This window comes from Canis aureus, chromosome 16, assembly GCF_053574225.1.
Source record: "Canis aureus isolate CA01 chromosome 16, VMU_Caureus_v.1.0, whole genome shotgun sequence".
In the NCBI taxonomy this organism is placed as follows: Eukaryota; Metazoa; Chordata; class Mammalia; order Carnivora; family Canidae; genus Canis; species Canis aureus.
Window position 1 is genome coordinate 18,514,416 of NC_135626.1, and position 27,871 is coordinate 18,542,286.

The window sequence follows — 27,871 nt, forward strand, 5'->3', positions numbered from 1 at the left end:
GCCCCGACGCGCACGCGCATGGAGGGGCGCCCGAGCCCCCCGGGCGAGGCCCGCGTCCGCCGCTCGGCTGCCGCGCTGTGCCGCGGCCCCGTGGAGCCGCTCGTCTTCCTGGCCAACTTCGCTTTGGTCCTGCAGGGCCCGCTCACCACGCAATACTTGTGGCACCGCTTCAGTGCCGAGCTCGGCTACAATGGCACCCGCGACAGGGGCAGCTGCAGCAACCACAGCGCCGACCCGGTCATGAAGGTAGCGGCGGGAGGAGCACGCAGCGGGCGGGCGGTGGGCCCGGGGCTGGAGGGCGGGGGGTGGGGGCGCCGGGGGGCGGGGCCTGCTGGTTTGGGGTAGTGGGCGGGGCAGAGCGAAGTTGGTTCCCGGACCGTCCAGTTCCCATAGTTGTTTTTTTTTTTTTAAGATTTTATTTATTTATTCCTGATAGACAGACAGAGGCAGAGACACAGGCAGAGGGAGAAGCAGGCTCCACGCAGGGAGCCCGACGCGGGACTCGATCCCGGGTCTCCAGGATCGCGCCCCAGGCCAAAGGCAGGCACCAAACCGCTGAGCTACCCAGGGATCCCCTAGGTTAAAGCAGGGCCGTGAGGGTTAATAGAAAGGAGTAAAGGTCAGGGAATGGGGCCGTGGTCCAGTCCCTGTACCCCAGGGTCAGGTTTTGAGAGTTTTACGAAGATTCTCTTGAGGCTCCAAAGAGAGCCCCCATCCCTATTATTTCCTAGGATAGTGACGGTTTGCGGGGTGGGCAACCCATAGTGAGGAACAGCACCTGGTAAGATTCATGTCCCCACAGGAAGTGGAGACCCTTACCTCCCACTGGACCCTCTACATGAACCTGGGCGGCTTCCTGGTGGGGCTCTTCTCATCCACCCTGCTGGGTGCCTGGAGTGACTGCGTGGGCCGCCGCCCCCTCCTGGTGCTGGCCTCCCTGGGCCTGTTGCTACAGGCAGTGGTGTCCATCTTCGTCGTCCAGCTGCAGCTCCACGTCGGCTACTTCGTGCTGGGCCGCATCCTTTGTGCTCTCCTTGGGGACTTCAATGGCCTTCTGGCAGCAAGCTTTGCCTCTGTGGCAGATGTCAGCTCCAACCGCAGCCGCACCTTGCGAATGGCCCTGCTGGAAGCATGCATCGGGGTGGCAGGGATGCTGGCAAGCCTCCTGGGGGGCCACTGGCTCCGGGCCCAGGGTTATGCCAATCCCTTCTGGCTGGCCTTGGCCGTGTTGATAGTCATGACTTTCTATGCAGCATTATGCTTTGGTGAGACAGTGAAGGAGCCGACACCTGCCCGGCTCTTCACGCTCCGTCACCACCGATCCATTGTCTGGCTATACATGACTCCGGCCCCAGAGAAGTCCAGGAAGCATTTAGCCCTGTATTCACTGGCCATCTTCATGGTAATCACTGTGCACTTTGGGGCTCAGGACATCCTGACCCTCTATGAGCTGAGCAAACCCCTCTGCTGGGACTCCAGGCTGGTCGGCTATGGTTCAGCAGCTCAGCACCTCCCGTACCTCACCAGCCTAGTGGGCCTGCGGCTTTTGCAGCACTGCCTGGCTGATACCTGGGTGGCCGAGATTGGCCTGGCCTTCAACATTCTGGGGATGGTGGTCTTTGCATTCGCTACCATCACACCTCTCATGTTTACAGGTAAAATGTGCCGGCTCAGGGACAGTTTGCCCCAAAGGTGCTGGGTGAAAATTGGGGGTCAGGCACTCACTGCCACTAAACGTGGTTCCTGCCTGTGTCTAGAAACATTGTTAGGCTCCTTGCCTGCACTGGAGGATAGACAACTAAGAAACTTCATAAAAATATGCCATCTTTGTTAAATGGAAGAGATAGACCTTCAGTAGCCTCTGTAATTAATTCACATTGTCAACTATAAACATCATTAGTAAGATAGAGCAGCAGACAAAAGTATGGCTCATACACTAATCACTTCACTCATTGGCCTCCCACAGCCAATATTTATGGTGTTCTTAAACAAAGTCCATGCCACTAATACCTTAATACTCACTTCTCTGATAAGAATCACAGGCCTGGGACACCTGGGTTGCTCAGCGGCTGAGCATCAGCCTTCAGCTCAGGGCATGATCCTAGGGTTCAGATTGAGTCCCACATCAGGCTCCCTGCATGGAGCCTGCTTTTCTCTCTGCCTGTGTCTCTGCCTTCTCTCTGTGTCTCTCATAATAAAGAAAATCTTTAAAAAAAAAAAAAAAAAGAATCACAGGCCCTACCACAAATATCCTTCCCTACCACAAATATCCGTGGTCAGCTGCTGCTGCTGCTGCTTCTTCTTCTTCTTCTTCTTCTTCTTCTTCTTCTTCTTCTTCTTCTTCTTCTTTTAAGATTTTAAAAAATTTATTCATGAGAAAAACAGAGAGGCAGAGACATAGGGAGAGGGAGAAGCAGGCTCCCCATGGGGAGCCTGATGTGGGATTCCAGCCCAGGACCCCAGGATCACACCCTGAACCGGAGACAGACACTCAACCACTGAGCCACCCAGGTGCCCCTTCCTCTTCTTCATCCCCTTCTCTCCCTCCCATCTCTTCTCCCTCCTCCCCTTCCTCCTCCCCCTCACTTCTCTTCCTCCCCCCCCTCCTTCCACATCTCCCTCTTCTCTTTCCTCCTGCCCCTCTTCCTTCCCATCCTCCTTTTGGTGGGAGAGGGGTGGCTAGGAATGAGGAAGTTAACTTTTTTTAAAGGGACAGATTAATTTTGATAGAGTCCTAAAATATGTTGTTTACAAAGTCAGTTCATCAGTAATTGCGGATTTCTTAACTTGGCTGCTTGCCTGGAGAGTGAGGCTGAAGGGGACCAAGTACCTTCCTCTCCTGCCCACAGCATCTCCCATGGCCTCGCCGCTGGGCTCAATGCCCTCAGGGGTGCAGAGATGATGAAGACACTGTCATTACTCTGAGGAGCCTCAGCAGAGTGGTTTTTGAGGGCCTGACACCTGAAGGGGCCCTGAGTGGCCTCATATACCCACTTGGGAGGATCTACCATCCTCTAGAAGGCAATAGTCACACAAGGGAGAGAAATTGTTACAAAAGAAACATTGTAAGCCTGTGAGTAACAAATGCAAAGGGAAAAGGAACTTGCATTAATTTTGTGCTTTCCTCAGACTTACCTCATGTACTCATTTCTTAGTGCCATTGTAACAAATTATCACAACCGGGATGCCTTAAAACAATGGAAATTTATTCTGTCACAGTCTTGGAGGCCAGAAGTCAAGGGGTCAGCAGGGCCACACTCCCTTTGGAGGCTCTGGGAGGGAATTTTCCTCACCTTTTCTGGTTTTGGGTGGCCGCCGGCATTCCATGACTTGTGGCTGCGTCACCTGAATCTCTGCCTCTGACATGGCCTTTCCTCTTCTATGTGCCTTCTCTGTTTTGTCTTTCACATCTCCCTCCATTTCCCTCTTCTAAGGATTCGTGTGATTGCTTTTAGGGCCTATCTGGTATTCAGGAAAATCACCTCATCACAGGATCCTTAACTTTCTTTTTAAGATTTTATTTATTTATTCATGAGAGACACAGAGGGAGAGAGAGAGGCAGAGGCACAGGCAGAGGGAGAAGCAGGCTCCATGCAGGGAGCCTGATGTGGGACTTGATCCCGGGTTTCCAGGATCACGCCTTGGGCTGAAGGTGGCGCTAAATGCTGAGTCACCTGGGCTGCCCATCTTTTTTTTTTTTCCCCCCCCCCCCAAGATCCTTAACTTAATCACATCTTCAAAGATCCATTTTCCAAATAAAAACATTTACAAATTCCAGGGATTATGGCCTGATCTTAGGAGGGCCATTATTCAGTCTCCTATACCCCAGAACCATCCTGTGATGAAGGCTTTGTTATGCTTTTACAGACAGCAGTCATGTCCAGGGCCACACAGTAAGCAACGGAGTCAGGTTTAGAACTCCGGGCTGACTCTAAAGCCCATGCTTGTTTTCTGTGCCAGGCCATCTACCTTCTCCGTGCAAGGTGGGTGGGTGATGCCTGCTGGGACTATGGGAGCTGTTCTGACAAGAACATAATTGGTGGGGAATAAGCATTCATCCATGAAAGAGGTAGCAGGTAGGTCAAGCCTTGAGAAAGGTGGACTCCTTCACCAATAAGGAAGTTCTTCCTGTGTCCGACCTAAGTCCCCCATGGGGTATATATGTATAAGAGCTCTGCGATGTAGGGTGCTCAGGCATCCCTCCCCCTGACTCCATTTTCTTGTTTCTTTCTCTGCAGGGTATGGGCTCCTGTTCCTGTCATTAGTCACTACACCCATCATCCGGGCCAAGCTCTCCAAGCTGGTGGGCAAGTCAGAGCAGGGTGAGTGCCAGGATCAGCCTCCATCTGGTTCTTCATACCCAGTGTTGCCTGACCTGGGCAGAGGGCAGCTGTGAGTTGGGAGGCAGTTTACCTTCCTCCCACCCTGGAGAAGTTAGTAGCCAAGACCAACGCACTTCTGTCAAATTGCCAAGGGCTGGCAGAGGACCGTAGTGCCTTGGATTTTCAGATCACAGGGTTGGAATTTGCAGTCAGCAGAGCACACTTGTTCTTTTGGGTAACCTGAGCACAGGGATTTACTCTCTCCGGACCTCAGCTTTTCCATCTGTAAGAAAGATGTGGTGATGGCAGTTTCGTGGCAGAGCACAGAGGAAGCAACAACCATTAGATATTTTCTTGTCCCAAAGTGACCAATGAAGAAGCAGGGACCCAGAAGGTTAAATCAGGTCACCCAAGGTCACTCAGTAAGTGGTGGAGCTAGGATGCAAACCCAGCTGTTTTTAAGAGCAGCAGGTCTGGGGATATGGTTTTGGGTTCTGGCTGTGTCACCCACTGGCTGTGTGATCTTGAGTAGGTCCCTTTCTGTCTCTGTACCTGTTTGTTCCTCTGTAACATGAATGGTTTGCTTTTTTTTTAAGATTTATGTATTTATTTATTCAGAAAGAGGCAGAGGGAGAAGCAGGCTCCACGCAGGAAGCAGACGTGGGACTCGATCCCCGGTCTCCAGGATCACACCGTGGGACTCGATCCCCGGTCTCCAGGATCACACCACCTGCAATGCAGGTGGCACTAAACCGCTGCACCACCGGGGCTGCCCGAGTGGTTTGCTCTTGACAAGAGCTCTGTCTAGCTCTGACGCTCTGACAGAGTTCAAACTCAACTTCTTTTGGGGTGTTGCTCATTTTGCGAAATTTGAGTTCTATTGGCATATCTCTAAGGAGTAGCTTCTCGGACCTTTGGGTCTTTTATACCCTAGTCTGGAAATATCTAGCTCATCCACTTTTCCCCATCTGCCCTGGAAGGAGGATCTGGTGCTATATGTAACTAAGGGTTCGTTCCCTTGCCCCCCAGAACCCATGTACCTTCATTCATTCACTCAGTAAGCTTTTTGTCTAGCATTTTCACTGTACCCAGAGATGCCAAGGGGAACAGGAGAAAAGAGCAGCCCTTACTACCTCCAGGTGGCCAGGGCCTGCGATGGATGCTTTCCATGTGAATTTAATCTTGCTATCAATCTATGAAATAGGTATTATCCTTGTTTAATAGAAGGGGGATAGAAACCCAGAAGGATAAGCAACTTACTGAGTGATCACATAGATAAGTGTTTGAACTTATTATCTGGGATAATGAGTTAATGGGAATTAACCCTATAATTAATCCCAGAAAGGAGATGATTCCAAAAAGGGATAAACCAAAACCCATTATACTGGGCTTTTGGTAGAAGATATCACATATACTTTTAATACACAGATTTAATAACAGCCATTAGTTTTGTAGCCCCTCTGTGCCAACTGCTTTCCAAGCATGACGTCATTGAATCCTTATCACAACACACGATGTAGGATTTATCATTGAGGAAGGTGAGACTCCAAGTCCAAGTGACTTGCCCCAGGTAACACAGCTGCAAGCTAGGGGTTCTGGGATTGAGTCTAGGTCTTTCAGACCCCAAAGTGTGATGTTTATGTCTTTACAGGTGCTCTTTTTTCTTCGGTGGCCTGCATCAATAGCTTGGCCATGCTGATGGCTTCTGGCATCTTCAACTCACTCTACCCAGCCACCTTGAACTTCATGAAGGGGTTCCCCTTCCTCCTGGGAGCTGGCCTCCTCTTCATCCCGGCCATTCTGATTGGGTAATGCAGGGCTCTGACCCATGCTTATAATATCCTTTATCCCAAAGTTTTCTGCTTTCTTCTCCTCCCAAGTCATTCCTGGAACCATTCCCCCTGATTCTGCCCTTGAGGGACGGCTGCCTAATCATCTGGGAACCATTCCCCAAGGACAAGGCAGAGGGGCCGGGGGAAGGGTCTGGCTAACATTGTTTGCTGGCAAGGCTGTGTTCTCTCCCTTAGCTCCCCTCCTCTATTCCTGTTTTGCACATGGAAGTCTGGTGGCAGAAATATGCTAAAGGGAAGCCAGGGAGAGCTTCCCCTACTAGTTATGGCTAGGCCAGAGGCTAGCCTGACTTCCTCCCCCGTAGCCTTCAGTTTCTTTCCAGAGCCCTCTGTGTCTGGACATTGCCTTGTCTTCCGCCTCTCAGCTTTGGGAGGGAATACCTGTCCCAGCCCACCCAGTAAAGCCTGTGTCACATCTCTAAGAGTTGAGGATGTCTCCCCAGATCAAAACCAAACCCTTTTTCTGGTCTTTCACAGGGTGCTGGAAAAGGCTAATCCTCATCCCGAATTCCAGCAGTTTCCTCAGAGCCCCTGATCGGCCTGGCCTGGAGGACAGAGGGCAAAGGGAACAAAGTGAACACTAACCATCTGAAAGTATACATCTGGATCCCAACCCGCAGCAGCATGGGCACCTCCTTTCCAAGGGCAAGTGTCTACCTTGGACAAAGTGGTCAAACCAGACAGCTGTGCCAGCCTAAGACTCTAATCTAGAATTATAATGCAGACAGTCCTACTCCAGGAGACAGTGGGGCCGCCATTGTGAAACAGGGGTCCATTTACCCTTTATACCATCAGTCACGTAGAACCCTTCAGGGGAGAGGAGAGGTCCTGTTGGAAGGGCACCTCAGGGACCAGTTGAAGCAGAAGGGTTGATAGCTTCAACCCAGACTGCACAGCTCACAGGGTTGTTTCTGGTGTGCAGCCACCAGTCACTCCTCAGTGATGGATATGGTTCTGGGGGGAAGGCTATGGGAGGGGCTGGGTGCCCTCTGGAGAGAGGTGCTGCTGTCTCTGGCTGGGAAATCCATCCTCTGGGCTTAGCAGTGCCAATCACAATAAATTCATATAATCACACTGAAGTGAACCTTCTGGCCCCCGAGGCATTGGGCTATGGGGCCCCCTGCTTTCCTGTTCCCAGTCTGCCCACTATAGGTCAGATAGCAGTAAGCTTCTGGGCTGGGCAGCAGCCCCCTGAACTACCATGGGATGATGCTGGGCATCTGACTGCTCATTCTCTTCTGAGCTACTGGGCTAGGAGAGAGGGTGGTGCTGTGGGGTTGCCAGGCTGGCATCTGGCCAGCGGAGAGATTTAGGGCAGAGGCCATTCCTGAGGGTCAGTCAGAGATCCGTTCCCCGAAGGCACCTTACTGGTCTACCCAGCTACACTAGCCCAAGCAGGATCAGTCTGTTACTACTCAACTCTCTAGCACTCCAATTGCCACATATTTCGGCAGGGCTGTGTGCTGAGACCATCTTTTGTGCATCTTTAGGTCAATGGGAACCTGGAGATGGGCCTGACTGATTCAAGGGCCCTTCTCCAGGGTGTTGGGAAAGCCTGGCCCACCAGCTGAAAGGCAGAACTGGAATCAGAAAAACAAAAAACAAAAAAAAACAAAACAAACAAACAAAAAAGAACTGGAATCAGTATTTAGGCACCTGCTTTGATGAGGGCTGTAAGCCCCCACAGAGACCCAAGTCAGGTGGCACTTGACTGCAAACATGAATTGGCCAACAGGGTTCGGCTCCTGGCTACCCTCCTCTCACCTGCCCTGAAAATCACACCAGTGAAATGGAGTGGTGCAGGGCAGACCAGGGTCAATGTCTCTGTCATTGGGAGACCAAAGCAAGGAGAGGGCCTTCCACTGTCTTGTCTCAGCATGAGGCAGTGAGGAGTCAGGGAAAGTTTCTGGGCTGGCCTCAGGCCTGGGCTATACTCTAGGCACTGCCTCTGGCTTGCTTGTGACCTTGAGCAAGCCCTTCTATGAAGGGCTAGATAAACAGCGCCCATGAATTGTCTGGTCACAGGTGGACAAGTTAGGAAACACTGGGTTAGATGATGTTCTGAGCCCCTTCTCACCTCATACATTTTAGAATGAGATGCCTCTCTTCCTGGGCAGGGGAGAAGGAATGAGTTGGAGCTGGACTTCTTGATCTCAGAGTATCCCTGAGCAGTCCTTGGTCCCGGGGGATGGGCGAGGTGAGGTAGGTAGGGACCTAGCTGACAGCCCTCACTAGAAGCAGCATCTACACCCCAGCCAAGTAGAAAACCCTGACCCAGCAGACCAATGTCAGAGCAGGCTTTGTGGGGAAAGGCTGTTTCTCAGCTCAGGTTCAGGACCAGCCCTGTGGGGCCAGGCCTGGGTGCAAGGTGACGGTTAAGGTGCCTGCCCTGGCTATAACCTGGGCAGTCTGTCATGGCACACTGGCCCGGCTGAGGTGAGGGCCATCACCCCATCACCTCGGCTGCTCTGGTGAGGTTGGAGGCTGGGCTCTGATTCCCCAGAGGCAGGAAGGGGCAGCAAGAGAAGGTGTATGAACAGAAGACACGGCCTGGCAACCTCCCAGAATGCTGCCTGGGGCGCCTCACGAGGGAGTGAGACTGATCAGGGACAAAGAGAAAGCTTCCCCTGGAGGGTACTCATCCCATTGTATTGTTACTTTCTCTGCTCTATGAGGGCAGTGTCTAGGCCACTTCAGTCACGACCACATCCAGGGCCTGGCACTGGTGGGCACTGTTGTGGCATGAAGGAAGCAGGGTCAAGAGTGGCGGGGGCCAGGATGGGCTAAAGTGTATCTTCGGCAGGATAGGGAGCAGAAAAGGAGTCCCAAGCCTGGAGTGAGACCTCTGATCCTCTGATGATGTGGCTCAAGAGCTACGAGTGACCTGGCTAGCACTTGTGGGGGGTGGCTCTGAAAGCCGAGCCAGCCTGAGGTGTGAGGAGGGGAGGTAAGGGAGGGTTCCAGCTGATCCTGTTAGCTGAAGCCCGGGTTTACTGGAAGGAGGAGACCTTCTTGCTCTCCCACCTAGTGGAGAAAGGGGCAGAGGGATGTTCTTGCTTTACTTCTGCATAGCTTTTGGGCCAGCCTATTTTGTGTGTGAAAACCTGTCCCCCACTGCCAGACCCTTGGGGCAGAGGAGAAGCGAGCTGTCAGTAGAGTGACAGCCCTGCCCAGGGCACAGCCTCCAGGAGGATTCTCAGGACAGGCAGTGGACTGAGCACCAGAAGGCCGGGTCTGGATCCTGGGGCTGACTCTACTGAAATGTCATGTCATTCAGTTCCTTCTCTGTAAAATGGAGAAAATATGGGTTGGGTTGCTCAGGTGATGGCAGAAACTATGGTGTGGGATGTCGGGGGAAATGGCAAAGATTTGTGAGGGATTTGTGTTTTAGAGCCTCGCTAGTTGAAGTGTCATTCCTTAACCATCTGCATCCACTCACCTGGGATTTTGTGAGAAATGCAGAAACCTAGGCCCTGCCCAGGTCTCCTGAATGCAGTTTTAGGAAAATTCCCAGGGGATTCCAATGAGCCCCCCACCCTTCTTCAGAGTACCGCCTCTTCCCGTGTGTTGCTACAGGCTGTCCAGCCGACTGCTGTGCCACGAGGCAGGGGCTGCCTCTCCTGGCCATCCCCTGAGCAGGTGGGTAGGGAGGGGTTGGCTGGGGAAGCCAGCTGAGCCTGGCCAGCAGGGACTGAGGCACAGCAACAAGGCATGGGTAGGGTAGCTAGCTGCCTGGCGAGACCCAAGCAGGCCCAGACCCAAGCAGGCAGCTCCCTTGCACCAGTGAGTGCAGCAAAGCTGACCACAGCTGCAGACCAGCCAGAGTGAGGGCTGGCTTAGCCCCACCCTGACCCCGGGTGTGGTAAGAGGACTGCACCTCGGGAAGGCTGGGAGGGGACTTGGGACCAGACCAGCTAAGGACAGTGAGTGGTTACAGGTCAAGGCCACGGGGTGGCAGGAAGTGGTGATCCCAGAAGCCAGGCACCATCTAGGTGGAGAGCCATCACTGAACCCCCACCTCCAGCTGGCTGCTAGGCCTCAGCCCTTTGCTTAGCCCAGGGGGGTGGGCATTGCCCTAACTCTTGTCAGAGGCTGCCTGCCTTCCCCCTAGCCAAGCTGGCTGCTGACAGGGCGGGCACGAGGTAGGTGGGTATAGTGTGTGTAGTCTCAACCTCCAGAGTCTCTCCCACACCTGAGATAGAGAACCTCGTGGCAGAGACTAGGGAGGTCTGGCCCTTACCACCCTCAATGCCTGCCTTCCCTTCCCTTCCCTTCCCTTCCCTTTCCAGACACCGAGGAGGCTGGGTTTGAGGTGGGCCATGAGGGTGGGGGCAGAGTGACAGCCATTTTCTGAGAAGGGCCCAGGCTGTTGCAGTTGAGAGAGACCAGTTTGAGGAGCTGCTTCTTCGGGAAGGACGATGGAAATGGGGGTCACAACAGGCCTTGGGAACCAAGGACTGGTTAAGTTGGGCCCATGAGTACAGCACCCTCCAAACTGGTGTCAGAGCCTGCAGATGAGTCCCGGGAGGAGCGGCCCTGCAGGAAGCGGATGATCTTCTCAATTGTGGCCTCCTGGTACTCATGGGACCACCTGTGGGCACAGAGGCTGGTGGGTTAGGGGGCCGGCAGAGGATGCTGCTGGCTGAGGGCTGTGTACCCACCCCTCTCCTCACTTGATGCCGTTGAAGGTGAGCACAGCCTGCATGTCCTCAGGCAGGTCCTGGGGCTCTGGCCACTCGAAGCCATCGATGACCGGCACAATGTTCTTGCCGCAGCTCAAAGCAGTCACAATCTCCTGCAGAAAGAAAAGAGGAGAGGATGAGACATGGGTTCCGATCTAGGGACCCTGGGGCCAGGCAGACATTGGGAGGGGTGTTGGTGCTGAAGTCCACCTTGACTTCTTCCTTACTCCTTGTGGTATAATAACCAAATATTTGATCTTTGCCCCAGGTCCTTGGCATAGAGCTCCTGAAACAGGGAATTTCTGGATGACTGGAGGTTGGGGATGGGGGTGCCCAGGTAGCTTCCAGGTGAGGGCTGGTTGCCAGGAAGGCCAAGCCATGATGAAAAGGTTGGAACTTTTAAGTACCCCTCATACATTCACAGATGCACTCCTTCCAGGATGGGAGAGGGGCTGGAGAGGGAGTTCACTCACCAGTGGCCAATGACTAAATCATGCCTCCATAACGAAACCTCCATAAAATCTCCCAAGGAGGGGGTGGGTTGGTGAGCACATCTAGGTGTTGGGAGGGTGGCTGGAGAGGGCATGGGAGCTTTGTGCCTTCCTGCCTGTGCCCCCCACACCCCATACCTTGCCCTATGCATCTTTTACATTCAAATGTTTCTGAGTTACATGCTCGACAATAAACCAGTAATAGTTAAATGTGTTCTGAGTTCTGCATGTCATTCTAGCAAATTATTGAACTGGCGGGGGAGGGATCTGTATATCATGGGAGCTCCTGAACTGGTAGCCAAGTCAGAAGTTTGGGTAGCCTGGGAACCTAGGGCTTTCAACTGAAGTGAGGGCAGACATGTGGGATTGAGCCCTTAACCCTTTGGAGTCTGGGACACCTGGACGGCTCAGCGGTTGAGCATCTGCCTTTGGCTCAGGGCGTGATCCTGGGATCTGGGATTGAGCCCCGCATCGAGCTCCTCGCAGGGAGCCTACTTCTCTCCCTCTGCCTGTGTCTCGCTTCTTTCTGTCTTTCGTGAAAAAATGAAAAATCTTTAAAAAAAAAACCACAAAACCCTCTGGAGTCTGATACTTGCTCTTCGTAAGTCAGTATCAGAACTGAACTGAGGATGTCTGAGGTTAAGCGTCGTACTGTTGGTTTCAGCTCAGGTCATGATCTCAAGGTCGTGAGATTGAGCCCCGTGTCAGGCTCCCTGCTCAGCGAGGAGTCTGCTTCTCCCTCTGCCCCTCCCTCTGCTCACACTCACACTCTCCCTCAAATAAATAAATCTAAAAGCATTTTTTAAAAAAGAACTGAATTGTGGGACACCCAGTTGGTGTTGGCAAATTGGAGAATTGGTTGTTGGTGTTGGGAAAAACACAATTTGGTATCAGAAGAAAAACCTCATCCTCTCCATCCAAACTGATCCATCACCAGCCCCACCAATTGTCCTTGTTTCTCAAATCTACCCACTTTTTTTTTTTTTTATAAATTTTTATTTATTTATGATAGTCACAGAGAGAGAGAGAGAGGCAGAGACACAGGCAGAGGGAGAAGCAGGCTCCATGCCCCGGGAGCCTGACGTGGGATTCGATCCCGGGTCTCCAGGATCGCACCCTGGGCCAAAGGCAGGCGCCAAACCGCTGCGCCACCCAGGGATCCCTCAAATCTACCCACTTTTTCTCTTCTTCCATCCTGCCACTGTGCTGCTCCAACCCTCCATCTTTGTTCCTACCAGGTCTCTCCTCCATTGTGCTCCCTCTAACTTGTTCTCCACATTGCCCTTTCACCTGGCTGTTCCATACAAAATGCAAATCTGATCATGTCACCCCCTACTTAAAACTCTTCAAGACTTTACATGGCTCTTAGAATAAAATTAAAACTCCTTATTGTGGTTTGAAGGCTCTGAGTGGTTGGCCACAACTCCTTCTCTACACTCCACCCCTGCACCGTTCTCCGGATCACAGACCTTTCAGGCCCTTAGATTTGCCATCCTCCTTCCCTACACAAGCCCTGTGCACATGCTCTTTTCCCTGCTTCCTCACCTAACTAATGCCTACTCATTTCTCTAATTGGAGCTTAAGCCATACTTTCCCAGGAAGTCTCTCCTCCCTTCTCTGACCAGGCATGATCTCCCTATTATAGGCTCTCATAAACTCTTCAGCACATGCTACAGTGGCAAACTTAAGCAATGAACAATTTACTTAATATCTGTCTTCACCAGACATAAGGGATCATGTCTGGTTTTTACCTATCTTGTATCTCAGCATCTTTCACAAAGCCTTGCCCATAGTCCTTGCCAAATACTTAATGCATGGCTGGATGGTTGGAATGAATGAATAGATGGATGGATGGGTGGATGAATAAATGAGAGAGAAAATATAGCATAGCAGTTAGGGGCTGCACTCTAGAATCATGAGATTGGGGTTCACATCAACTCTGACATAGGCTTTGTGGCCTGAGGCAAACAGGCCCTCACAGCTTCTGTTTTCTCTTCTGTTGGGGAGATACCTGCTACGTCCTGTGGCAAGTGGTTAGAGCAGTGCCCAGCATGTAGTGTGTGCTTAATAATAACTAATAGGTGTTATTATTTCCTCCTCTGTAAAGGGGGATAATAAACCTCGCTTACAAGGTTGTTCTGACGATATTACTTACTATTAATGGGTGCTCTGGTAAGTGCCTATTGAATGTTTTTTCCTTCAAAGAGGAAAAAAGCCTCAGGGATTGGACTTTCTTGAGTGCAGTTCACTTGTGGTTTCCCATATTGATTACCCACTAAATGTGGCTTCAGGGAAAGGAGTTTTAAAACCAGAGGCAATTAAGCACTAACACCATCCAAGGAAGGCTGATGGAACCTCTGGGACTGGTCCAAGGCAAAGGTTCTTGCCACCCCACCTGCCTCCTGCCTCGATGCAGTACACTGGGACAGGGATGGGTATCAAGCACCCTTGTGGAGCAGAGCCTTACTGGGGAAAGAACCTGTATAACTTCAATCTTGATTAGCTTTTAGGGAACCTCTCATTTTACGAATGAGAAGAAGGAACCCCAGAGAGGGGAAGGGGCTTGCCACCAGGTCACAAATGCCCAGCCCAGGAGGGGCCAGTTTTCTGAATCATGCCTTCAGATTCCAAGTCCAGGGCTCTTTCAACCACACCCTCTGCCTCTCTGCTGGGAACTGGTATGAATTCTGACCCTGCAGAAATTTATCTGAGAGCCTTTAGACATTTGTCTTACCCAGAATTACACAGAACCAAAGACAGCACACTGCTCATTGCACAGATTCAGAGTCTGGCCAAGAGAGGAAGAATGGCTTATTCAAGGTCATCCTGCAGGTTAAGAACAAACACTTGATTGCAGTCAAGTGTTCTGACCTGGTAAACCTGGTGGACACGTATGGTTTCCCCAGTTATCTCAGCTTCATCTGTTTGATTGATCATGGTTTAAGTATTCCATAAACTCTTCAAGAGCCTACTTCCTGCCATGCATGGTTGTAGCCATCAGGGATACGGAGTGAACACAGCAAGGTCTGATCTCATATGGAGCTCAGATACCCCTCTGTTTATCCTGCCACCTGCTCTGAGCCACCAACCATGATCCTTCAGATGTCTCTTTGGCCCAACACCAACCAAGCCCAGTACTCAGCCCCTAAAAACATGGCTTCCAGGGCCTGATCCTCCTCCCCACTGTCAGGATGGATGCACTCTGGTGTCAGAACCTTCTCCCTACACCTGCTGTCCTGGCCTCACTGCCCTTGCGGGATCCCTTTTCCCAGGGCTTTAAACACAAGTGTTCTCCCAGCTTTTAGACACTCTGCAAACTGGTTCTATAGTTTTTTAGAAGGGGAGAGAGTGGGAAGGAGGGGCTGAGGAAGAGGGAGAGAATCTTTTTATTTTTAAAGATTTGTTTAAAAAAAAAGATTTGTTTATTTATTTATTCATGATAGAGAGAGAGAGAGGCAGAGACACAGGCAGAGGGAGAAACAGGCTCCATGCCAGGAGCCCGATGCGGGACTTGATCCCGGGACTCCAGGATCGCGCCCCGGGCCAAAGGCAGGCACCAAACCGCTGAGCCACCCAGGGATCCCCAAGGGAGAGAATCTTAAGCAGGCTCCATATTCAGTGCAGAGCCCGACTTGGGGCTCCGTCTCACAACTCTGAGATCACGACCTGAGCCGAAATCAAGTCAGATGCTTACATGACTGAACCACCCAGGCACCCCTGGTTCCATAGTTCTTATCCAGCCAGTGGCATGCTGGCAAATGTTTAACAAATAACAATCAGGGGCGGGGCAGGGGGGAGAGACACAACCAAACAAATAAAACCCTAATTTGTAGTATTTATCAATTTCCTTTGTGTAAATACTCCCACCAGGGCTGATTTCAAGCTACCAACATGACATCATTAAACGTGGAGGTGGGAAGAGATGCAGACGATCATTTCTGGTGTTAGCTGAATCCTATCCTCCCACGTGCCCTCAAAGTCCCTCAGATCTGTGCCATGGAACGCGGTCAGGTGCTGGGAAAGAGCATGGGCTTTGGAATCAGAAAGATGGAGTTCACAGCCTAGCTTTTCCGATTTCTACGCCAGCGTGGCCATGGGAAAAAGTGTTCTACGTCTCTGAGCCTCAGTTTTTTCATCTAAAAGAAATTACTAATGATGCACCTTCCTCATCCCCACTTTGTTCTTTGCTCATGCAGTTGCCCTGCCTGGGATGCCTTCTCTTCCACTTACCTAAATTCTTAAGAATCTTCTCATGTTCTGCCTCCTTCATGAAGCCTTCCCTGGTTATTCCAGCCCTGAATATTCTCTCCCTTCTCCGTACTCCTATGGCAAGTAAGAGCTTTACCTACCTAGCTCAGCATTGACACCAATGCATATATGATCTAGCCTTTCTGGGCCTATTCTTGTCTCCTTAGCTCCTTCGGGACAAAGGCTCCATCTTAGATGACTGTTGTATCCCTCAGCTCAACCCCTACTCACTAATAATTAATAAACTGTAGATGTGATATGGATCCATCCATCCATCCATCCATCTGTCCATTCTACGAGTATTTGGTAAGTTTCTACTGTGTGCCAGGCACTGAAGATCCAATGGCATTAATTAAACAGTGGTAAGCACTCATAATAATTCCAATAATAATTGCTGCCATTATAGAGCAATTACTACAGAACTAGGCATTCTGCTAAGGACTTGACAAATTTCAGCTCTTTTTAATTTTTGTAACAACATCCTAGGAGGTTAGGGACAATAGGCGTCCCACTTCACAGTAACAAACATGAAGCTCATCTTGATTGCATAACTTACCTAAGACCAGAGCCAGGATTCAAACTCACAGCTTTGCATCCTTTGAGATTCTACTGTGCCAGTCACTAGGCTCTCTTGCCCCTCTTCCCCCACAGAGGTTATTTGCCAAAACATTTTCCTCCTTCTTGAGCCCTCACAACAATCCCACAAGGTGAATAAGACAGGCAAGTTATCCCCGTTTTCTGAATGAGAATCGTGAGAGCCTTACTGACCCACTAAAGACCAGTTACAGTCCGAGCTGTGGCTCCTGCCTTGCAGCTGGGCCACAGAGGTTGCTGGGGAGTGCAGATGAGGAGGAATGGGACCACAGAGGCCAGCACCTACCTTGTGCACCCAGTCCTTGCAGTCATGGTCCTGCTTGCATTTGTCCAGTGCCCCAGCTGACAGTACCAGCACGAAGTTGCGGGCACCCATGACACTCTGGATGAGTTTGTCCTCGAACTTGCCTGCTTCCAGCTTCTCCACATCAATGAAGACACTGAAGCCGTGCAGCTGCAGGTGTACCTTTAGGAGGCTGAGAAGAGGTCCTGTGTCACTGCCCTGGCCTGGCCCCTAGCTCCCAGGCTGCCCGCCTGCCTGTCCCTTCTTACCTGGCCAGCTGGGAACCCGAGTTCCGGCGGTAGCTGATGAAGACATCTGGGATGTCCCCACTGGGCTTACAGCCAGTGCAGGGCAGTGGAGAGTGCAGCATTTCTGAAGCAGAAGGTGACAGTGTGGTAAGGGTCACCCCTCCTCATCACTCACCCTCAGGTACATCATTCTCTGCCCACTCAGCCTTCTTAGCCCAGTCCAGCCCAGGTAGGGTGGCTTGTTTGAAATAGGGTCATTGAGATAGAGAGCTGGGCCTACAGGAAGACTGCCTACTATTGGTGGGTCCCTTTCAGGAGGCAGGCATTGTGTTTTAGGGACATGTATCTGCACCTCCAGCCCTCTCTCCAGAGCTCCAAACCTGCATGGGGACACTATAAACCCAACATATCCCAAATCCTCCCTTGGCCACTTCCTTCCCAGTTCCTACCACAGTTGGAACCTGGATATTGTCCTAAACCCCTACCTTTCATTCATCCATTCATCCATTCAACAAATATTTACGAAGTATTTACCGTGTGCCAGGCACTATCCTTTGTGCTTGGGATATAGCAGTGAAAAGAACAGACAGACCTTCACGACACCTGACTCCATGCTCTGGATTCTTCCTACTAAACATTCTGAACTCCAGCCCCAGGACCAGACCCCCGACTCAGCCTTCTCCGTGATCTCCCCAAATCCATACTTGCCCAGTCCAATCTGTTTGCACAGCAACCAGAGGGGTCTTTCTAAAATCCAAGTCTCAGTGGATCCCTGTTTCCACTTTAAAAATGTACATGCTCCCTCTACTTCCTATACAAGGGATTTGTAAGTTCTTTTTGCAGTAAGACCTCCCTGGTTTTCATTTATTTATTTATTTATTTATTTATTTATTTAGATTTTATTTATTTGAGAGAGAGAAAGAGAGTGAGCAGGATGGAGAGAGAATCTGAAGCAGACTCTGAGCTGAGCGCAAAGCCCAACACGAGGCTCAAACTCAGGCTTGCGAGATCACGACCTGTGGCAAAACCGAGAGTTAGACACTTAACCAATTGAGCCACCCAGGTGCCCCAGGACCTCCCTGATTTTAAAAAATGAAATACTGAGGTTTTATTGGGAGCTGCAATGTGAAAATAATAAAAGCTGATCTGCTTTGAACTTGTTGAATGAATGGATGAATGAAAAGACCATCCTCATATAATCTTCAGACTTAACACTCACAGATAGCATTTGTCTATTTATGAAGCAGGAAGACAGAGTTTCAAATCCCAGTTCTGTTATTTAATGGATTTGGGATATGTATTTGGGATCTCCCAAGGCATAACTTTGGGAAATGTATTTAAATTCTTAAAACTTAGTTTCATCATGCTTAAAATTAACACCCTTGATGGAAATATTCTTTATCTGGGATTATGATGGCAGTTACACACGTATGCATTTTTCAAAACTCTTCATATGAGACACTTTTAAGTTAAGTTATACCTCTTTTATTACTTAAACATTTTCAAAAAGTAGAGTATAAGTATAGAGGGGTGCCTGGGTGGCTCAGTTAAGTGTCCAACTCTTGATTTCCGCTCAGGTCATGATCTCAGAGTCATGAGACTGAGTGAGCCCTGAGTCAAACTCCAGGATGGATATGGAGGCTGCTTAAATTTCTCTCTCTCTCTCTCTCTCTGCTCCTCCCTTCTCGTTTGCTTTCACCTGTCTCAAAGTAAATAAATAATAAAATAATAAAATAAAATAAATTTAAAGTTGATTTAAAAAATTAACACCCACTGCATAGAATGGATATAAATATTAATGAGATAATGTTTAAAACTTAATACATATAGTAATTGATGACAAATATTAGCTAAATAGTAAATTAGCAAATTAAAATAAGTTAGTAAATAAAAATGGTTGCTAGAGCCCTAGAATCCATTCCACCCTGGTGACCTCCCTAAAGCACTTCCAGAATCCATACTTTGTAAGCTGCTGGCTAATCGCACAAGCCCCCCACCCCTAGGTGTCTTCCCACCCCTATCCCCTCCTGGCTGCCTCACCTCCACATCTGCATATACTTACTGCTCCTTTTGTCTGGTTGCTCTTCCTGCTGCACGCCCCTCCCCAATACATCCTTCAAGACCTGGTTGGGCATCCTGTAAATGCCCAGACCTGGGTGACAGGGAAGCTGCGCTTCCTGTCAGCTGGCACTGGAATCCTGGGGGTGCCTCCTGCCGTGGTCAACTACGTGTTCATGTACCTGTCTCACTTCCACCCTCCTCCTCAGCTCAGACTGGGAACTTCTTGAGGGCAACATACTCATCTTTGCATCCTCAGAATCCAGTCTGGCACAGCGTCTGTGCTCAAACCGACCGCAGTGAGGCTCGGAAGTCCTCCCAGGGCTGGGGCTAGACTAGGGGTGGGGTCCCGGCTGGGCAGGCTGACCTCTGGCGGCCGAGAGGATGCGGGCGCGGTGCACGCCCAGGCGGATGCCGCAGTCCTCCAGCAGCTGCTGCTCGGACACGCGGTGCAGCAGGGAGCGGTCCAGGCCGCAGCTGACCAGGCCGTACGTATACTGGCGGAAGCGCGGGTCCAGGCTGCCCAGCCAGTCAGCCAGGTTGCTGCGGTCGCACGTGGCGTAGCTGGCGAAGGTCTTGAGCTCCGTGAGCTCCCTAAAGAATCTACCACGGGGGGAAAGAAGGACGCTGAGGTCCCGACCTGGGACTGACCAGGGGCAGAGGGCCAGGGCTGGCGGGCAGGAGGCTCCTTACCTTTTGCGGGTGATGCCTGATTTCATGCCCAGGTCGGTCTGGAGCTCCTCCTCCGTGAGCCGCAGAAGCAGGTCACCATCTACCTGCTGCTCCTGGGGGAGGGGTCGGATGTGAGGAAGGGCTCTCCCCTTCAGCCCTTGGAGCCCAAGCATAAGATGCAAGGGAAGGGAACTGGAGATGGCGACGGGACCCAGGTTAGAGCCGAGCGACCCAGAAAGCGGCTGAGGCCAGGCTCCCATCCCCCAAGCCACGCGCGGCGCCGCGGGCGTGGGGGCCGCAAGGGGGCGCTGTTGTCTTGCGCAGGGCGCCCCTAGCGGCCGCACGCCCCCGGGACGCGCAGCTTTACCCGGAAGCTCTCGCAGTAGTGGGAGAAGCCGATCTGCTGGAGCCACGTCTGGACCTCGGCCTCCTTCCAGCTGGCCACGCAGGGCAGGATGGGCCGCGGCACCTCCTCGCCCAGCAGGCGCAGCGCGCGCTTGGCCAGCGCCGACGTGGTGCCATTGGTGGAGTAGGAAACCAGGCGTTTCAGGCTCTGGATGGCTCCGATGTCGCTGAATACCTAGGGAGGGGCGGAGAGGGGGTGTCTGGGGCCACCAGCTCACAGCCATCCCCAAACGTGCCCAGTCCCTCCCCCCCCTCTTCTCAGCGCGGAAACTCCTATCATCAGCCTTGGCCCTGCCGTCACCCAGTAAGTCAGGTAGCTCTGCGAATTCCCCTCCTGAAACTCGCTCAACTCTGGACCTCATGCCTGCCTCTAACAGCTTCCATCTCCCTAGGATGAACTCTGAGCCTGGCCTGGCACAGTGCACCCCCTGCCCACCATTCTCAGCTCACCCCCCCTTTCTCCAGCCCACACTTGGCCGACACCCACCCACCAAGGCTCTCTTACCTCTGGGCCCAGTCATGGTGTTCCCAGACCTTTAGTTCACCAGCCTGCTTGTGGGAATCCTAGTGGAATCCAAGTTGATTGGCACCCCCTCCATGCAGCCTGGTTTGATTTACCCACAGCTTGGCTCATACCTCCAATTAGGCCTTGTACTCTAAATGCCACTGTTAGTTGATAATGCAATGTCCACTAAATGTTAAGCTGAAATCTTTTTTTTTTTTTTTTAAGATTTTATTTGTTTATTCATGAGAGACACAGAGAGAGAAAGAGGCAGAGACACAGGCAGAGGGAGAAGCAGGCTCCATGCAGGGAGCCCGACATGGGTCTCGTCTCAATCCCTGGTCTCCAGGATCATGCCCTGGGCTGAAGGCGGCACTAAACCGCTGAGCCACCTGGGCTGCCCAGCTCTTCCCTTTTCTTCATCCAACCACCCACCAAATCCTAATTCTGTTTGTTCAACACCCCTGGGATCCATCTGCTTTTCTCTTCTTCGGCTGTCATGCTCCAGCCCACCTTCCCAACTGTCCCCCTGCCGTGGCCTCCTATCTGGCCCCCTTGCCTCCACCGTCACCCTTGCTAATTCCATCTCCCCATGGTAGCCACGGTAATCTTTGTAAAACTCGTGTTCCCTGCTTAAAACCCTTGGTCTTGCCTTCAAGGTCAGTGACTGGTCTCTCATCCTTCTCCGTGCTTCACCTAACCCTTATGTGTACTTCAAGTCCCAGTTGAATGCCACTTCCTCTGGGAAGCCTTCCCAGACGCTGTCTAACCCCCCCCCCCCCCGTACCCGCCTGACCTCACACCCACCTTGGTCTTGCCCTGCAAGCTCTTGATGGCAGCCTCAGCACAGAGATAGAAAGCCCCGATGCACTGCGCCTCCATGCGGGACGAGTCGAGTAGCGGCACGAGGCGCTGCAGGTCGTCGGGCCCGCGGCCCTGCCTGGTGTCACTGGCATCCACCAGGCAGCGAGCAAAGCGGCCGGGGTCCAGGGAGGCCACGAGCGGCTCCACAAGCGCCAGCGTGCCCGAGCGCTCCACCTCGCGCTCCACCTCCTTGTTGGTTGCCAGCACCGCCACCGCCAGGCAGGCGTGCAGCCGCAGCAGCTCGTCCTCTTTGGAGAAGGCGAGCGGGAAGAGCCACTCTGCGGCGCGCTTCTCCACCATGCGCCGCTGCGCCGCCTGGCCCCCGTGCAGCGCGCAGTTGCCCAGCGCCAGCGCGCAGTGGCGGAGCAGCGCGGGGTCCGTGCGGCGGCACCAGTACAGCACCGCGTCCAGTCCTCCTGCCGACACCAGCCGCTGGCACGTCTCCTCCGAGTGCTTGAACATATGCTCCAAGATGCCTGCAACGCTCCGCGCCAGCTCCACCGGCTCGCGCTCTTTTGCCAAGTTCAGGATCACGCCCAACCCGATGCGCGCCACGCGGTCCCTGCAGAAAGAAAATGGGACAGGGACGATGCAGTGGCGGTGTCCTCGGGAAGTTGGCTCACACCCCCGCCCCGGTCATTTGACCTCTCTGGCCTCACTAGTGTCATATAGGACATGACCGAGAGCATTATCCTCCTGGAAGGACCAGATTTCTCTGATTATAAGGATGCTCCAACCTGGCCACACCTGTTTCCTCCCTTATCGCTGCCTCCTCCCCACAGTGTGTGTTGTGGTTAAGAATCCTAACTCTGGAGAAGATCCCCTGGGTCCTGGTTTTTTTTTCTAGAAAGCTGTAGGACCTTGAATGCCTTCCTTTATTTTTCTACCTCAGTTCTGCATTTCATAAATAAAAGGAATACCTACCCCCATAGGGTCATTATGAGAAAGAACGGGATAATCCATGTAAAGTGTTCCCCACAGTGCCTGGCAGATGGGGAAGACTCACTAAATGTTAACTTCTTTTCATCATTTGAAGTATCACTTTGAAGTACACCACTCTTAGCCTTGCCCTCAAACCTCTCTTCAGTCCATGCTGTGTGATTGGGGTGCGTTTACTCACTCAACAGATTTTTATTGAGGAACTACTGTGTGCCAGACACTGTGCTGGGGGCTGAAGCTGAACAGTGAGTACAGGTGCCTGAACGTATACACAGCTAATGTGGAGACAATAAGCATGTGAACAACGAGTGACCAGAACAAGAGTGATATGGCTATAATGCTAGCAAACCCAGGTGATATAATGGACAGTGCCTGGGTGGAGGAGGTAACATCTGAGAGTTCAATATCAAGAGACTCCTGCCTACAAGTGTCTGGGAGGAGAGCATAAAAGGCAGAACAAACAGCAAGAACAAAAGCCCTGAGGGCTGGTGAGCTTGCCATGTTTGAGGAATGGACAGCCAGCCAGAGATATTTGCAATGTTTAAAACCAACGAAGAAAAATATAAAAATCAACAAGGATTCATATATAGAACACATACATATTCAAATCAACAAGAAAAAGGCAGCAAATTCAATAGGGAATGGCAAAGGATATAAATGGCAATTTACAAAAGAGGAAATTGAAAGTGTTAAATAAAGAGATGCTCTAACTCATCAGTAATCGGAGAAGTGAGAATTAAATCAGCTATCACTTTACACCTATTGGATAGGCAAAAAGCAGAATCTGGGTAACATAGAAGGTTGGCAAGGTGGGACACCTGGGTGGCTCAGTGGCTGAACATCTGCCTTTGGCTCAGGGTGTGATCCCGGGTCCTGGGATTGAGTCTTGCATTGGACTGCAAGGATCCTGCTTCTCTCTCTGCCTATGTCTCTGCCTCTCTCTGTGTGCCTCTCATGAATAAATAAATAAAATCTTAAAAAGAAAAAAAGAAGAAGGTTGGCGAGGTGTGGGGCCATGAACACCCCGAAGCTCTGTGGGTGGTGGGTACATGCCTGGGGTAGTCAATTTGGAAAGGAGACTGGGATGTGTGGGTAAAGTTAAAGAGATATGGACCCTATGAGCCAGAAACTGGGGCTTTTGAGTTTGCATCCCAACAAAATTGTCACAGATCCACAAAAGGATGTGGAAAAGGCTGTTCATTGCAGGGTTGTTTGTGGTGGGGGAAGACGGTGGCAGTCTGCTGTCAAGCCTGGGAGAGTGGAGAGGTAACATGGGCAAGCACCCACTCTGGAGGACTATGGAACAGTTACAAGTGACTGAACAGATGATATCATAGCACATGCAGAATCTTTTTTTTTTTTTTACATGAAGAATCTTAAACATGTAAATCTGAGTGGGTGAAAGTATGAACTGGAATGTACTATATAACACAGCACCATTTGTGTGAATTAAAAATACATACACACAAAATAAGAATAAAGATTTTACTAGGACACAGATATAGGAAATACACATTAATTATATTGAAAGGGTGCCTATGGCATTAATTTGGAAAGATGATGGGACATTAATGAAGAGGAGAAGGGGAGATTGTGGAGATTGTATTCTAGGCACAGATGTATGCAAAGGTTTGGAGATATCTGAGAGCTGGTTGCACTTGGGGACCTGTCCCCACCTTAGCCATGCTGAAATGAAGCTATTTCTAGGTGGAGGTGGAGAGGTGGAGAGTATGAGTTGAGGTGGAGGTTCAAGGGGAGAGTATGGAAAGGGTCCCAAGGGCCTTCTGAGCCCTCTCCAGGCAGTTGTACTTTATCTTGATGGCAAATGAGGAGCCATTGAGAGGCTTCAGGAAGGGGAGTGACCTGCTCTTGAAAGGGTTTTAGGAAACACTCTGACTGCTATAGGGGGGAAAGGTCCAAGGGAGGGACCCTGGATGCCAGCAGAGCAGGCAGGAGAATTGCCTCACTTCAGGCAGAGGAGAAAGTTTTCTGTCTTCCTGACCTCCACAAATGATGTCCTCCATAGCTAACATTACTCCCAAAGAGTTAAGAGACTCAGCCAGTCATGGAGTCCCTGCCCAGTGAGCATCACAGTGACCACAGTGCTTGTGATTTTGTGTCTACTGCAGGTCCCAGGTGACCCCATAACATGGCACAACTTTGCCTGAGCCGATCACTGAGCTTCCCCAAAGTCATTCCCAAAAGAACAGATGGGTTCTAATCACTCACTTGTTTCTTTTACCAACAAGAAAGCCAAAGCTCAGAGAGGTTACACGACATGCTCAGAGTTACACGGCTGGTAAGAGGCATAGCTGGAGTCTGAACCTGCACCTGTCTGTATTTATTTGTTTTGTTTTTAAGATTTTAAAAATTTTATTTATTCATGAGAGACACACAGAGAGAGGTAGAGACATAGGCAGAGGGAGAAGCAGGCTCCCTGCGAGGGAACCTGATGTGGGACTCAGTCCTACAACCCTGGGATCACAATCTGAGCCAAAGGCAGACACTTAACCAGCTGAGCCATCCAGGTGCCCCTGTTTTTGTTTTTTAAGAGGACTTACTCTAAGTCTCTTCACCCCCAGCCATCCCCTTTCCCTATGTACTTGGCACATTCACAGAAATTGAACTGTGTGCTTGTTTTGAGAACTATAAACTCAGCTCCCAGGTTCTGCAGCCTCAGAGGCTATGAATCTGGGTTCAAATCCCAGCTCCGAAGGAGAGGGGAAATTATACACACAAATATATATATATATATATATATATATATATATATATATATATATATTACACATTTATGTGTAAAATCCTTGTATGCATAGAATTTCTCTGGAAGGACACACTGTGCAAGAAACCTGTTTTGCTGGTTTGCATCCGGGGAGGGGGTCTGGGTAGGAAAAAATAATTCTTAAGTGTGTATCTTTTTTTGTACCTTTGCACGTTTTGAATTTACATGCAATAGCTTTCCGGTGTTTGTTTGTTTTTAATATGTTTCCTCCACTTATTCACTGTGTATTTCTGGGAAAGCCATTTAATCTGAGTTAAACCATTTAACCTAATTATGGTCTCCTGATGGGGCTGGGCTGTAAATTTCAAAGGCTAGTAGTTTCATGGGGCCCTCACTGGGTGTCATGAGACCAAGTTCAAGGGTCCTACCCTGTTGGACTTCTCTTGGCATTTGGGGGTGAGGGATGCTGTGACCTAGGCTCCTGGGCAGAGGGTGTAGTAGCACCCTGGGAGGAAGGAAATGGGAAAAGGAGTGGGTGCACGGAGGAGGAACTTTCTTTAAGATGAGATTGGCTGATGAAGGAAGGGCAAGATTTAATAAACACGAATTCTCAATGTGTGACCTCCCTTCTCTCCCTTCCAGCCTTGGCCAGAGGGAGAGGAGATTTGCCTTCAGAAAAATTTTGATGGCCACGGGACTTGCTGGGCTCTGTCCTTGGTCCTGAAGTGCTGTCAGTGACAGCACATTGTTTCATGAGGCCGGGGACAATTGTTACTGTGACTCTTTCCTCAGTAATTCTAAATCAGCTGAGTATTGTTATTTTCAACCTTGAAAAATATCAGTGCGGTTTGCAACCTGCAGCCCTCCTCTTCCGGGGGTGTTGGCTGCACCCCTTCTCCAAGCACTCTAACTGCCACGCCCTACATACCAGGCCTACAGAGTCCACCGCCACCCTGTGCCCACTGCTTCCAGTGAGGGCCCACTCTGTTTGCCAGCCCTGCAAATGTCTGATGATTGATGTTAGATGGGAGATTAATGACTTGCTGGGCAAGCAGAACCCTAACTTGCTCTCTGAATTTAAACGGCCTCATTCATGCATTTTTGACAGTTGTATCATTTCCACCACCCACAAGGCTATTTTTTAATACTTGAAAATGGCAAGAAAAGCATCCCTCACCCATGCCCATACTTGTGAGAGAAGCATGAATTGAAAGTGACCCTTCCCAAACCCTTCTAAACCTAAGGGGCCAGAGAATTCAGCACGAGACTTGTGAGAGTTTGGTCTGCTCTGGCATCAGAGATGAGAGAAAGTGAAGGCAAGGGTCCTCATATTTCAGGGGAGATCTCAAAAGGCAGGCAAGAGAGGGGCAGCCAGGCCCCAGTTGGACCCCACCCCCTTACTCCATCTTGGCACTATGTGGGGAAGGGACGGAGAACACATACTCTGGCTCCTGCCTAGCTCCTCACCTGATTCCTCTTCTCTCACCCATTCATCCCACTGAAAACCTTCCATTCCCCACTAGTAGCTGCAGAATGAGATCATGTCTGGCCTGTAACCTGGGCCAAAATGAAGGAGGAGGAAGCAGGAGGTGGACTGAGGGTGACACAAAGGGGCAAGTAACCCTCAGGTCAGCACTCATTTCAGTGATCATTGCCCCTCCTCCTGTCCCATTTCCTAAGCATTGTGTTCTCTTCCTTTCTCAGTGGCAGAGAAAAGGTAGCTTGGAAGGGCACCCAGGCCTGTGCGGAGGTGGTCTGTGGGTTTAGGGGCCATTGGCAGTAGGATCCCGGGTCCATCCTCATAACCAGGGACAAATTCCTGTCCTGCTACATTCTTCCTCCCCCTAATTACTTACCCCCACCAGCTCTGGGAGTGAATCCTGGCTGCACCACCAGTTCACTGTGCTGTGACTCTGGGCAAGTCATGAAACTTTCCCAAGCCTTGTTTTCCTCACTTGTAAAATGGACACGCTGATCCCCAACAGGGGTGTAGTATAGGGATTTGGGATTTGATGCGGTGAGGCGCGAAAGCGCACAGTGCGAGTCGCAGGAGAGACCCAGGCTGCCGACCGCCCCTGCTGCCCCCGCAGCACCCCCGCTCTCCCCTCAGCCCGTGAGCACCAGGACCTCACCGGTTCTCGGCCACCAGGATCTGCTCCAGCAGGCGGGCGGCCTGCACGCGCGTCTCCAGCTCCGGCGCCTGCAGCAGTCGCAGCAGCAGGTCCAGGCCGCCGTCCAGGCGGATGGCATCGCACAGACCCTGGGCTACCTCCCGGCCCACGGCCGGCAGCAGCCAGGCCTCCTCCACCAGCTGGAAGACCTCGGCCAGGCCGGCGCCCACGGCCCGCGCGCCCCCCGCCTGCTTCAGCGCGGACAGCGCCTGCTGCAGCTCCGGCATCGCGCGCTCCAGGGCGCCCTGCACCTCAGCGGCCGCGCCGGGCGACACCTCGCGGGGCCCCCGGCCGCCCGCGGCCCACCACGGGCCCGCGCCGCCGCCCCCGTCCGGCCCCGGCACCGCTAGCCGCTCAGCGCCCGGCCGCGGGCCCGACATGGTGAAGAAGCGGCACAGCTTGTAGGCGGAAAGGAGCAGCGTCAGGACCATGGGCGCGGGGCTGCGGGGGACATCCCGGGTCCGGGGGGCGGGACCGGGCGGGCGACCCGGGACTTGGGCAAAGGGGGCAGGACAGAGGACCAGGGAAAAGATGGTGCAGGAGGCAGGGAGGGAGAGGAGGCGGCCCACCGGGCAGGGCGCCGGCCAGAAGTTGGGGGGAGGGGCGAGGGCAGGATCCCGGACGGAGCTTTTGGGTAAAGGGAAGCGGCCCGGAGGCAGGGGGTGGGCGGAGGAGCGAGGGGGCTGCGAGGGATGGACCCAGACGCCTGTGAGAAGAACAAAGCCGGGCTCCGGCCCAGTGTGGATCTGCAGCAGCCCCGCCCCTGAGAAGCCGCAGGGGAGCTGACACCCCGCCTCTCGGTCACGTGGGACCCCCC

The 27,871-nt window shown here is 51.7% G+C and overlaps 2 protein-coding genes across 2 annotated transcripts; one reads left to right on the top strand and one right to left on the bottom strand.

The window, feature by feature from the left end:
- Nucleotides 1-11,555, top strand: SLC46A1 (solute carrier family 46 member 1). Its single transcript, XM_077852044.1, has 5 exons — nucleotides 1-246; nucleotides 803-1,655; nucleotides 4,239-4,322; nucleotides 5,974-6,130; nucleotides 6,650-11,555. The coding sequence occupies exons 1-5, from the start codon at nucleotides 19-21 to the stop codon at nucleotides 6,705-6,707; spliced, it is 1,380 nt and encodes a 459-aa protein (XP_077708170.1). The 5' UTR covers nucleotides 1-18; the 3' UTR covers nucleotides 6,708-11,555.
- SARM1 (sterile alpha and TIR motif containing 1) lies at nucleotides 3,708-27,841 on the bottom strand. Its single transcript, XM_077852043.1, has 9 exons — nucleotides 27,016-27,841; nucleotides 21,163-21,781; nucleotides 19,816-20,028; nucleotides 19,470-19,561; nucleotides 19,144-19,379; nucleotides 16,740-16,842; nucleotides 16,474-16,663; nucleotides 10,846-10,967; nucleotides 3,708-10,763 (listed from the first exon to the last, which is right to left on the bottom strand). The coding sequence occupies exons 1-9, from the start codon at nucleotides 27,483-27,485 to the stop codon at nucleotides 10,634-10,636; spliced, it is 2,175 nt and encodes a 724-aa protein (XP_077708169.1). The 5' UTR covers nucleotides 27,486-27,841; the 3' UTR covers nucleotides 3,708-10,633.
- Nucleotides 27,842-27,871: the final 30 nt, after the last annotated feature.

Bases quoted from the DNA above. Each gene is read 5' to 3' on its own strand.
- SARM1 (XM_077852043.1), bottom strand. From the start codon at position 27,485: ATGGTCCTGACGCTGCTCCTTTCCGCCTACAAGCTGTGCCGCTTCTTC. The intron at 10,968-16,473 runs GTAGGTGCTGGC...TTCTTTCTGCAG, and splicing joins GCAAGGACTGGGTGCACAAG to GAGATTGTGACTGCTTTGAG. The intron at 10,764-10,845 runs GTGAGGAGAGGG...CTGTGCCCACAG, and splicing joins CTCACCTTCAACGGCATCAA to GTGGTCCCATGAGTACCAGG.
- SLC46A1 (XM_077852044.1), top strand. From the start codon at position 19: ATGGAGGGGCGCCCGAGCCCCCCGGGCGAGGCCCGCGTCCGCCGCTCG. The intron at 4,323-5,973 runs GTGAGTGCCAGG...ATGTCTTTACAG, and splicing joins GGTGGGCAAGTCAGAGCAGG to GTGCTCTTTTTTCTTCGGTG. The intron at 6,131-6,649 runs GTAATGCAGGGC...GGTCTTTCACAG, and splicing joins ATCCCGGCCATTCTGATTGG to GGTGCTGGAAAAGGCTAATC.